This window comes from Anabas testudineus, chromosome 7, assembly GCF_900324465.2.
Source record: "Anabas testudineus chromosome 7, fAnaTes1.2, whole genome shotgun sequence".
NCBI classification, from domain to species: domain Eukaryota; kingdom Metazoa; phylum Chordata; class Actinopteri; order Anabantiformes; family Anabantidae; genus Anabas; species Anabas testudineus.
In genome coordinates, this window is record NC_046616.1 from 17,642,181 (window position 1) to 17,654,472 (window position 12,292).

At 42.4% G+C, this 12,292-nt stretch overlaps 1 protein-coding gene across 1 annotated transcript in view; it reads right to left on the reverse strand.

Annotated features, from left to right (window-relative positions):
- LOC113167867 (cadherin-4-like) overlaps positions 1-12,292 on the reverse strand; it is a 203,796-nt gene that overhangs the window by 14,642 nt on the left and 176,862 nt on the right. The window contains exons 9-11 of the mRNA XM_026368768.1: positions 10,573-10,710; positions 6,496-6,681; positions 3,191-3,447 (exon numbers count right to left, since the gene is read on the reverse strand). Of these exons, the coding sequence (XP_026224553.1) occupies positions 3,191-3,447; positions 6,496-6,681; positions 10,573-10,710 (581 nt within the window). The remainder of the gene's footprint in view (positions 1-3,190; positions 3,448-6,495; positions 6,682-10,572; positions 10,711-12,292) is intronic.

Here is a 12,292-nt window from a genome sequence, read left to right on the forward strand (position 1 = left end):
CCTCATTAAGACTGACTTGATTTGCTATTCAAGTGTCCAACTGCATCTCTATTGGCTGTTTCACGCCAAACTGACTCGTTGTCTGGACTGAGGGGACAATGTTCTTTCCAGTGGAGGAAGTGAACTATGAGCAGTTCACTGAACAGAGGCAAATTAAAGGGTCAGTTAACCTGAATGCCGGGAACGTGTCGCTCTTAGAAAATGAGTATTGGTGAGTGTGTTAAAGGAACAGTCTGACATTTTAGGAAATACCGTATGTTTATTCATCAAGACTAGTTGAACAAGAGCAAGAAAATTGGCAACAACAATGTGTAATGTGTTCGTTAGATCTACAGTAGAAGAGCTGTTACTGTAGGTGGATTGGTTTTTAGCTTTGGTATTGCCTTTACACTAAGAAGGGTTTATTTTCACAAATGAGAAACTATTAGTTTAAATATGAGCATCACAAAGAAAACTCTATCAACTTTCAGAGAAAAATAATGTGTGTGTTTTCTTGAGTAATGGCCAATAAACTACCACTGGAACTTCTTTCCCGGACACACTGCACGATAACACAAGTGGAAGTGTGCCCTCTGATGATAAAAGCTATAACACAAAGGTTTGTGCACCACCACACTTTAATTAAGTCTCCTAAACAGCCCTTAGTGCAGATGTAATAAACCTTATATGATGTAAATTAACTTCTGAATGAACAGTCATTGCAGCCGAGCTCATTTCCAACACACTGAGTAGTCAGTCCCCTGTATTATCAGTCTGCTTCTCAGGAAACTCCAATAAGGTAACAGCACAGTGTGGCTGGCTTTACTCAGCCACTTTCACTTACTTACTGTGATTGCACTCAGTAAATGATAAGGCTACTGTGGCCATTAGAATGATGCCCGTGAAAGCACCCAGGGTGTTTTGTTTTTCCCAACTGTCAACAACATTACTGTGGGCAATTGGCAGTCCCCATGGCTAACTTTTTAATGAAGTGCTGTGGCTATTTTTTTTTTTTTTGTCTTTTTGGAAAGGTAAACAGTTCTTGTTTACTCTAGCTCTATTTTGGAATAAACAAACCAAAAACTGTTTTAAATGCCTGAGTTTAAGTATTCCTTCCTGTATCTCCATTCCACTACTTTTCCAAGCTCTTCTCTACCTGTAGGTTTCTCTGATTTGGGAGACGGTTGGTGTGTGCGTACAGCTGGATGTATGATTAGGCCTGGCAGGTTAGTGATCTTAGCAAGCAGCAGGGAGAGGTATGACATTTATTTTTCAAACCCCCGACCCTGAGGATGAAAAATGCATGTCTTGAGCCTAGCCAAGGCGATTTGGGTAATCATTTATGCCAGTGTCTGTCCTGTCCTGTGTCTTGACCTCAGTGCTCGGTGTCTGACAGGTGATGCATGATGCCTCACTCTCACTCTCCTTCCCCCTGCCCTGCTGTTGTCCACATGCCCTCTTCGCCAGCCAACCTCAAGAGGACACCATCAGTGTGCTGCTCCTTTGATAAGCACCTGCCAAGTTCAAACCTTGACCTGGAGTCACCTTACCATCCGCAGCTTTCTTTTTTCACCTTACATTTGACTTTTAGCGCTACCTCAAAACGTCTCCTTGTCTCTCCTGTATGAGCACATACAGCTTTTAGTCATATGTAAAGATATGTGCTATCAATGGCATGTAACATGGGTTTAGAGTCACGAACAGAGAGCAGTTATGTGTGATGTAAGTCCAAAAATAAACATTTAATAGGGTGATTCAACAGTATACAGGGTTTTAGCTGATTGGCAAGAATGAGGATTCACGAGACAGAGGGAACAGCTATGATTAGTGCTCTTGCATAACAGTCTCAAGTAGATACCTTTTATGGAACTGATTTGTAGCACAGGGATTGATAGTGATCCTGTCCAGATGGCTCCAAATGAATGAGGTGGCGGATTCGCTATCTCTACAGTTCGGCTTCCTCACGTGGTGAGGGCATAGGAAAGAGATTGGAGCTGGGTTTCTGTTAAGTAGACTGTGACAGCAGAGCACAGCGTGCTTGCAAATGGCTAACTTAATTCCACGATGTAGTGTGGTGCAGTCTTGCACATGCAGGGCATGGAGAAACAGGAAAGAAATCAAAGAGGTCAAAGTGAATTCAACAGGGAGAGTGCACTAGAGAGAGAGAGAGAGAGAGAGAGAGAGAGAGAGAGAGAGAGAGAGAGAGAGCTCAGCTGGTGACTTTGGCGTCTTCCTAAATTATAAAGTACACCCAATTTACTCTCATTTGCTGTGAAATTAACTGGGAAATTTGTTTAGATCTTTTCCCCAGAGAAAATGGGGTGTGAGGTGGTTGGAAGTAGGTGGTATTAATGTCACACTAAACAGCCCTGTTATCAACTCAGTTGCTTTGCCGTACTGTGCCGAATACACACTTTCCCAGCCCTCATGTGAAGACACACGTGATCCCTGGAATCAAAAGCTTTCTGTTCGCAGCAGCGGTCGTTAACAGGTTACCTCGAACTTTGAAAGGCCATAATATCAGTCAGCGCTACACTCAGGGTGACAGCTCGGCCGAGGAAAGGTCTGCTGGTCATTTAAAGGTTGGTTTACATTTAAAATCCATAGAGGCTGGACACAGAGGAACAACACTGCAGGTGGGTATAGTGCTGTGTCAGGTGTTTGAGCTCGGGCCAACTGTTCTCTTTTTTCCTCCCCCACCTCCATCTTTTCTCTTCAATCTGTGTGTGTGTGTGTGTGTGTGTGTGTGTGTGTGTGTGTGTGTGTATGTGTATGCGCGCACCTAGATGTACTGTATGTGCTCATACAACCGACAGAATGCACACACTTCTGATTACGCCATAGGCTATTGCTCCCTATTAACCTTCTTGCCCTCCTTACTCAGAGTTCTCTGCTGGCTCATAAACTACACACAGTAAGACTTTGAGAGATGCCAAAATATAGTCCCCTTGTTGAACTTTGACTCCTAACTAGTGACGTGGAACCTGTCCAAGAGACTTTTTACTCTGCTGTTAGTGCATATGGATGGATTTCTGCCAATGCAGCTAGCAAGACTTCAAGCCTTTAAGCACATGTAATAGAAGTTATCTAATGAGATCTAAATGATTTTGCACCAGAAGAAAATTAAACTAATGAAATGTTATTAAAATGTCAGAATTAGCCCATTTAGGCTTCTCATTTTGTACTCTGATGTACTGTATTCACTCAGTACCTGATAGTCTGCTGCATCTGTAGTCGGTCGGGATCTGCGGCCGAGAACGTCGTCAAGCTGGTTCCAGCGGGGACACCCTCCTCAAAGCGGATGTGTTTTGGGTTCGTGGGGAAGTAAGGAGGTTCGTTGACGTCCTGGATGGATATAGTGACTCCAGCTGTGGACTGGAGAGATGACTGGATGCCACTGGCTAAGTGGGCCTGGTTGGACACCACCACAGTCAGCATGAAGGCACGGTTCATCTCAAAGTCTACTGGCTGCAGGAAGGAAAGAAGATGACAGTGAATGTTTCAGTGCAGAATTTAAATACTTTAAACTTTATAAAACCTTTAGTTCTCAAGTCAAGACACTTTAAACACAAATCTAATCCAGCATGAGGTATCACATTACGCACCATGGATACAAGCAATGCCTCTTATAGTCGTATTTTTAAATATTTTATTACCAGATTGCACAAATATTAAAATAAAAAATTACAAATATGTAGTGGGCAGATAGAATAACATAAACACTTCTAATAATTGTCGAGTGCGACCCAAGATCAGGCTGAGGAATGTGAATAAACATCATCACATAACCTGAACAAATGTTGGACATAAACTATATTTCTAATCTATTATTACATCCTCCGGTCTATATATTTTTATCTTACATTTCACTGGGGAAAATTGGTGAATCTATATTACTTTAAAAATAAATGCATTCTTTACTTGAAGCCACAATCATCATTATTGATTCACAGATCCAAATGGAAACCCTCTTCTCCTCTTGTGCAGCCAGTGAATACTGCTACTATCAGTACTATTATTACTACATTTTTATGAGAAAACCATCACATGCTTTCATGTGTGGAGGGGGGTACTATAAATATAACGCTGATTATAGTGTTAACACCCCTGTCAACATTTGTCTTTCTGCCGGTGGCTGGGGAACACGCGTGGCACCATGTTGATGATAAAGAACATGATAAATGAACAGATGCCGCGTCAAGTGGTCTCCTGATGAATTGGACCCATATTTAACAAAGGAACACACACACTGAGGAGACATTGCAGGGTTAAGACTATCCATAGGTGCTGTCATGGTTCTGCCTTTTGAGTGTGTGTATCTAAACTCTACAGGGGGTTTTATTGGCGTGGTTTAAATCACGTGAAATAAGGGAAGTAAAAAATAAGAATAAATACAGGGGTTTGCAGATACTCCTGGCGTATTTCTAAATAGGCAGATGATGATCACTGCCACAAGGCTTTTATTTGTTGGTCTTTGTTTCTGATGCTAACGACTTTGAGCATATCTGTATGTTGCTTAGCTTCGATGTTTTCAGTGGGCAGTGAGGTAACACGGCTTTGATATAGATTTAAAAAATCTTAATCAGGCAGCTTGGTTGACAGGAGCACCGGAGCGCATGTTTGTCGGCGTGCGTCGACTGGCGTTCCGATGTGTGTGTGTATGTAGATGCACGTTGGTATAATTTGTGTGTAAACACACGGGTGTGTATTCATGTGACCCCACGGTGCACTAGGAGCTCATTTACAGGCTAAGCACGCTGAAGGGTTTTTGATCTACAGCCAGTGGTATTCAGAGCACAGGGCGGTCTAGAGTATAGCTGTAGGCGAACTAAAACACACATATACACCCAAATACCCTGAGGGAAGTGAGATGGGTTAGAGGCCAATAACATGACTTCCATCTTTTGCCTAGGAGCCATCACATCTTACATCTCCTCTGTATCGCTTTAGTCTTTCTTCTCATTCACTTTTACCTAATTTATTACACCGGACTCCAACTTCCCAACCCCTAGTCGTCTCACCTCTGCCCCTCCTCACCCTGGTCTCCCCAGCTGTCTGTGATCTCAGTTCTGTGCTGTCTGCATCCCTCAGTCGTCGGAAATCCGTCCTCGCCTCGCTTATCTCCTCCTCTCCACTTCCCCCGTCATCTTCCGTGTTTCTCATAAGCCGTGATTTACATATCTTAATGACTCATTCAAACCGAGTCACTCTGTTTGTGTGTTTTTATGCATGCTTGTTTGTCTACTGCCTCTATTACCGAGCAGCAAAATGAGAATACATCTCATAAACTCCCTGGAGAGCAGCGGGAATGTGTGACATGTTCTGGTTAAGACCTCAGCCGTTGTTTATGAAGGAGCCCAGGTGCCCCATGGGGGACTGTGGCATATTTGGATGTCAGTGCTTCTTGATGTGTCTGTGGTAGCAGCAATAGACATCTTGTTAAAATATGAAGACCAAGGCGGCACCTTCTTATGGCTTCTTGACTTCACCTATCACACATTGTCCGATGTGAACCATTCTGGCTCCCATTCCCCTGAGCCGCCTGAAGCCCCACCACTGTGTACTTGTTTAGACAGTCTATGTCTCCTTTCTTCCCAGGGGGTGTCCTGTCTCTTGTCGTATGATTTTTTGATTTCACGATAACTCCCCATGGGTCTCTATGGAAGCTTAAGGCTGCCTTTTGAATTTTACATCAGGGAGTGAAAGGAGTGGATAATAAAAGGCATTCATCTAGAAATAATGAAGAGAAGCAAAATGCCAATGTTCACTGCTCATTGCGCTGTGGGAATTATAGGGAGATGGTAACGCTGTTTTTTTTATTTTACATTATTGTAGAATGTAAAATGTAGGAGTCAGCTACAGAAGGACAATAAGTCTGGGTTGTGAGGACCATGAAAAGGAAACAGTTATGTCTACAATACCAGACAAATACATTTACAGTGACCTACTTGTGGCTGATACAACACAAATACTAAAGGCTGATCAACAGAATGCATATTCACACACTATAATATATGTTTTTTCTGTATATTACTTCCTGTTCCTACTTACTGACTGTTTTCTATTTTATTCTTTTTCCAAAAGAGGTGAAAACCCGCTGGACAAGCTCTGTCTGAGAGGTTGAACACTAACATAGCAGGTTGTTACCAGACATGTTTTTGTTGTTGTTGTCATTTACCACGGCAGCTAGAACATTATGAGTGTATAAAAAGCGTTGCCTTTGTAATTGAGAAATCAATACCTAATCTGCTACAGTGGTCTCACCAGCCATTGTGCTTAAATCCCTGAATGAGTGTATGAAAGGCTACCAAAGGACGCAGCAGCCTCCAATCCCTCATTTGGACATAAAGGGGCATATGAAAGACAAAGACCCCAACGTGTCCCCATTTAAGTCTGTAGTCTATTATTGTTGCCTGCGCTTAAACCCAGAGGGGATATGACATTCAATACAGAAAATAGCTGACACGGTTTCTTCGACACCGAGTTGTACATGGCCAGAAGCTGAAGGTGTCTTACCTTAACCACGGTGACCATGCCATCATTGGTGACGGGGTCGGTGCGGATGGTGAAATGCCCACTTGGGTCTCCGCTGATGATCCTGTAGATCGCGTTCCAGTTGGGTGAGTGCGGTTGGTCAGCATCTATCACCGTGAGATTAGCCACTACAACATCCACGCGGTTCTCTGGGACCTCCCCGGAAAACTGCGGAGTAGATTGAAGTAGATTGAAACATGTTTATGCTGACTGGGGCTGAGGTCTTTTGGGATCCATTGAGCCATCTGAGTGTGGCAATTTCTACAAAAAGCCACAAAGTGCCAATCTCACTTTTACATTTTTCTTTATAGAGACAGTTATCCTTTCAGGTTTTCAGGTAGAGTAAGTTTAATGATCTTGCTTTTATTACTGCTGAGTGAAAAACAAGCAGTAAACACAGTTGCATATCGGAAAGCACATGCACACAGGAGCGCTGTTCCAGTTTTTCAGCTTTTTTTTTTTTTTGCAATCCCCCTACTCATCGTTGATGAGCAGTAATATTTCATTCCTTTGAAAGCTAGAGTCACAAAGAAGGAGAGAAAGAGACCAGCAGTAGGGAGGGTAAAACAGCTGTTGGAGTGTATATGAGTGACTTGTATTTGTCCCCATGCTGTACAAACACATGTGCTTTGTCCTGATAAGCCTGATGAGGAGTGAGCCGCTGTCTGTCATGTGTCTGTTATGGTCGGGATTGATCAAAGCCATATAGGCTCAAGGGATAAATCCCACGGAGATGAACCAACAACAGCGGTTTTACAGCTCAGTTACCCTGTAGAACACAAATCAACCCCAGCCCCACCTACACCCGATCATGTGGGGTCAGAAAGTGAGCATGTTGGCATGTCTTCACCTCATCTCAAGGCAACAGGCATGCAGCATCATACAGTCACTGTGTCACTATGGGTAACAGGCGTGGAAGAGCCACTGAGCTGCTTATGAGAGTTTAGGATATCAAAGAGCAAAGCCCCAGACCAAACACTCCAGCGGACTATAATACCCTGCCTGGAAACCCGCACATCACCCAGCAAACAGCCGACAGCAGTGGGCAGATTAGGGTGCTGCATCAGGAGAGATGTTCAGAAAGTCAATGACATTCTTAAGACAACAGAAAAGTCCGGGTGGTCCTGATGCACTGCCTGCATTGGATAAGTAGGCAGGCTGTCGTATGTTTGTGTTGGGGTGAATGTGTGTGCGTGTGCACTAGTGTGGTTTATTACTTTGGTTTGATTCAGGGACTCCCCAATGTCAATTCAATAAAAAAACAACTTTAGAGATGGCTCTTGAGCTCCTTGGGGCCCTTGAGCATCTTCTCTCTCAATACACGCTAACAACCAAGACAGGGTGTTAAATAGATTTGATGAAATACTTTAAAGGGGTCCAATGCAGCTCTTATTATTAATAGCCCAGTTGAAGATTTCTTCTCTTATCATCTCTACGTAAACTGGGGAATTGGGTGGGTGGGTGGGCTGTGAGGTTGTTAGTTGAGTAATAAAAATCTCATTTATTTTTCTGAAAAGCAATCTCATATGACATGGTAATGTTAAAATTCCCTAAGTGTAAAACTATGTTTCAACAATATAATCACTTTGCAAATGAATTCTAAACAGTACATCTGTAAATAACAACACTAGAATTTCCTTTTTGTTTATTATTGTCATTAAAAAATATATTAATAAAAATGGAGGGTCATACACTTTTCTATGCACATCTGGCCAAACCTGGTCCTCCACTGTCCTGCTTGTTTTCCAACCATCCCTGCACTTACAGCTTCTGATTGGCTGACCACACATGATCCAGATAATCAGCAGTGGGTAGGACAGGACAGTGGCCCTTGAGGAACAGCCCTCTTTTCCAGCCCTGTTGGGTAAATGCCCACACCGCACTTACCCACTCTTTGTGGTTGCTGAGAAATATATCTCGGAAGAACTTTACAGTCCCATTTGATATCATTTCTGGGCCATGCACCTTCACAAAAATACATGTGGATATTTGTAGATGATTTGTAAGTGTCCTCAAAAGAAATATGTTCAGACAGGATACATTCATCCTCACACAATGTTAAATTAAAAGTAAAACGGTGTACCATCCATCTAGATCTCCCTTCCTGTATAATTAAGTGCCTTTAAATGCACCAAAATAAAGTAGAAAGGGTTTTGCATTTGAATTGACCTGAACATTTTCAGGACGACAAAAGCAGTTCAATGCCAAGTTCTATTCGGATTAGATTGAAGAGTGAACTTTCAAATGACAATTTAAGGTAAAAACTGTTTTTTCCAGAACTAATTAATTCATGAATAATAGATTGTGATGCAAGATGTGTGTATTTAACGGTGAGCAGTGTCTTTTTTTAAGGTTTGTCTTCTTCCTAACTCTTCTAATAATGTATTACTGTAGATGACACTGGCTTCAGTGTGACTCTCCTCCCTCTTACCAATGTGTTAGTAGCGCTTGTTTCAGCAGTGAATTCTTTTGAACCTGTGGTGTCTTTCAACAGACTTTCTCTGATCAGGTAGTTTTTCTCTCTGTCATCTTATATCTTGTCCCCAACGGGTGGACTAAAGGAAAGGAGAGGGGTGCTCTTTGATTGTGATTGGCACAGGGTGCAGTTGGCTGTCTCACAGCACTTGACAAAACACCTCTTGCCAGCACCCTCACCATTTTGTCACTATTTTGGCAGAAGAGAAAGACTGAAACAGGCAAAGAGAGGCGGGAGAAGTGACAGGGAACTTCATCACAGGAACTTTGTGAGGATAGTAAAGAAAGGAGGCCAATGAAGCACTGTACCAAATTCTATACGAAGAGAGGTCTTTACACATGCTATAACGGAAAACCCAGCCGCACATTGTGAGATGCAGTCACAGCTACAGTGTGATGTACACATAAATAAAAGAGATAAATAACTTATTTTCCTTTTCTCTCATCTATCTGAATTACAGAAATAACGCAAACCATATAAGCGGCAATAAGCACCCAAAGCCTTCACATTTGTTCATATACAGCATCCTTTGCTGCCTTGAAAAATAGGCCAGCCTCTGATATGCGTGGTGAAATATTAATCATCAGCATTAAAGACAAATTCCCCAAACTTTTTATTTCTGGGACATGTTGAAAGATCTATGGGGTTTATTGCAAACACTAAATATTTGCATAATGGCCTGCATTCTCAACAAAATGGCTTTTATGTTATCCCACCAGTAAAATGTGTGATTTATGAAGGGACTGGGTAGAAGGGTTTGTCGTGGCTCCAAAACCTCCACTAAAGTTTGTCATCAATATCCATGATGGCATTAACTTCCCCTCTGTGGCGATGATGGAAATGCACTTAAACACGGTGGAATACAGTTAGAGAATATCAATCTATTACTGGCCGCTATCATCAATACACCGTCTACAGTAGAGAATCTTAATGCAGGGGAGGATGCCGAGTCAGGGAAGGCCTCTGATTTACAACGGGGCATGTCTATGCTTCATCACTGCTGCTGTAGAAAATAGCTCCTGTGACTAAATAATCCTTCATTCTTTCTCCTCGCTCCATCATTCTCTCATCACTTTTTCTTCCCTCCATTTTTTAGTCTTGGAGTCCACATGGTGGTCCACTCATCAGCTCCTCTCCTCTCTTCTTTGCTCTCTTATTACTCACCACCTCTTCTTTTTGTATATATATTTTTTCTTCCTTTGCTCTTTCTATACATTTCCCTGAATAAAATCTTGACGTGAGACTTTCATTCTAACCATGCAAGTAATAAATCAATTTTTTTCAGTCAGTCAGTCAGTACTATTGCTGCCACCTCAGTCGTTCCACTTGCACATCGAAACATTCGGTGGCATTGAGTGAAAGAGAGAGTATTAAAGAGACTCGGGTTAAGACAGTAGAATAAAGTGAAATCAACTCTTTATAACCACAAAATTGTCCAACTTCACCAACTTGGAAATCGTCCTGTATGTCAACATAACACAGTGATTTAATTTCTTCTTATTACTTTTTTATTTAACACATTTATTTAACATCATTTCCAGTCAAACCCTCTTTGGCCACTCCAGTTTTTTGCATCAACTCACAGTTCTGGAGGTCAGCATGGGAGGGTTGTCATTGATGTCTGTGACAGTGATGATGGCGGTGGCTGTGTTGGAAAGGCCAAAGTTCAGGTTGCCCTCCATGTCAGTGGCCTGCACGATGATGGTGTACTGGGACACTTTCTGTAAAAGACAGAAAAACAAGAGTGTGCAGTTATTCACCTGCAAGCAGCTTTCTCTGTTGAGTCTACAGCATCAGCCACAGTCTGTGGGCCCCAGTGGGAAAAAAAGAAAGAAGCTGAGCCTGTGTTGTGTTCTATAGTCGCTGACCACAGCTATATTTGAAACACAGAATTGCAAGGGTGAAGTCTTTGATTGGACTCAGTTGAAACCTCCCCAGTGGAACGTATCCAGACTTCGCACCGTCTGAAGGCTGCACTGTGAAGCCTCCCCATGGGTATGTCATCAAAGACATCGCTTATTCAGTGTCACTGATGGACAGATGTGAAGACAATGATCCAACTGACAGAGATTAATACACTATCTATGGAGCAATAATACGAGGGAATGATAAATGCCATTTCATCTTTTGCGATGACACCGTGTCACTTCACTGGAAGCTGAAATATGGTTCTCCTTTTTGTATTTTTGCACTCTGGTGTGTTTGTGTGCTTCTAGCCACGCAGCTCCCCTCCCATTTTGCTATCCTCCACCCCTCCCACTCTTCAACAGCATCCTCTGTCTCTCCTGTCCCAGGGTACAGTTAATGGGCTGCAGGAAAGATGGAACCTGGGAGCCGGCTGTCTGGATAATGTGTCTCGTCACTGAGATTCCCAATTACATTCCCAGTGTCTCTCTCACCTGCTAATTACCAAATAAATATCCCAATTAGGCCGGGATGACACATCAGGAGGATTAGACAGCTCCTCTCAGTTCCTCTCATCTTGAGGCTAGATGAGATGCTGAACTCCAACCTTGTACACACACTCTCATTAACACCCATCCCTACACACAATCACCCACAAACACATAAAAACGCACACCCCTCTTTTTCTCCATATCTTGTTTAGAAGCAGCACTTGCCTGACTGTCCCGTCAGCCTGTGTACAGCGTGTACACAACACTCTCACTAATTAGACAAGGGAGTAATTATGTAGAGCTCCTCTGAACCTCTCAGCACTGCAGCAAAAACCACAGCATACCCAGCCTTCTCTGGAGGACTGAGGTCTGTTACTGTCAACAAGCTCTTAAAAGTCCACTGCAGACCAGTGGAAACCGTTAGAAGAAAATTAATGTGGGAGTTTACAAAAGAGAGAAAAATACAATTTTGAAGTAAAGAAGAGCTTTTCTAATTATAAATTGAGTTTTCAGTCACCTTCACTGAGAGGATTGACAGAGCTGAACAAAGAGAGAGTGGAATAAAGTGAGATCTAACTTTAACAACACAAAATCCCTTCTTCACTAATTTATTCAGTGATAAGTTCCTGCATTTCACCATCTGGTGATCCGATGCATTATAAACAATATGTTACTTTGGATTTCTAATTCTCACCTCACTCTTTATAATGACCTTCTATAATGTAATCGGCACTCGAAATAGCACAATCATAACTTTAATGATCTGCTGCCTCTAATCAAATTCGATAGCACAGATGAGCTTTCCCTAGTGTGTGACAATCCTCTGCAAGGAAACAGGCCTCCACAATGCCCTTCCGTAACCTCCCTCTTTCGACTTCGTGTAAATGCTCTTGCATAACAACATAAA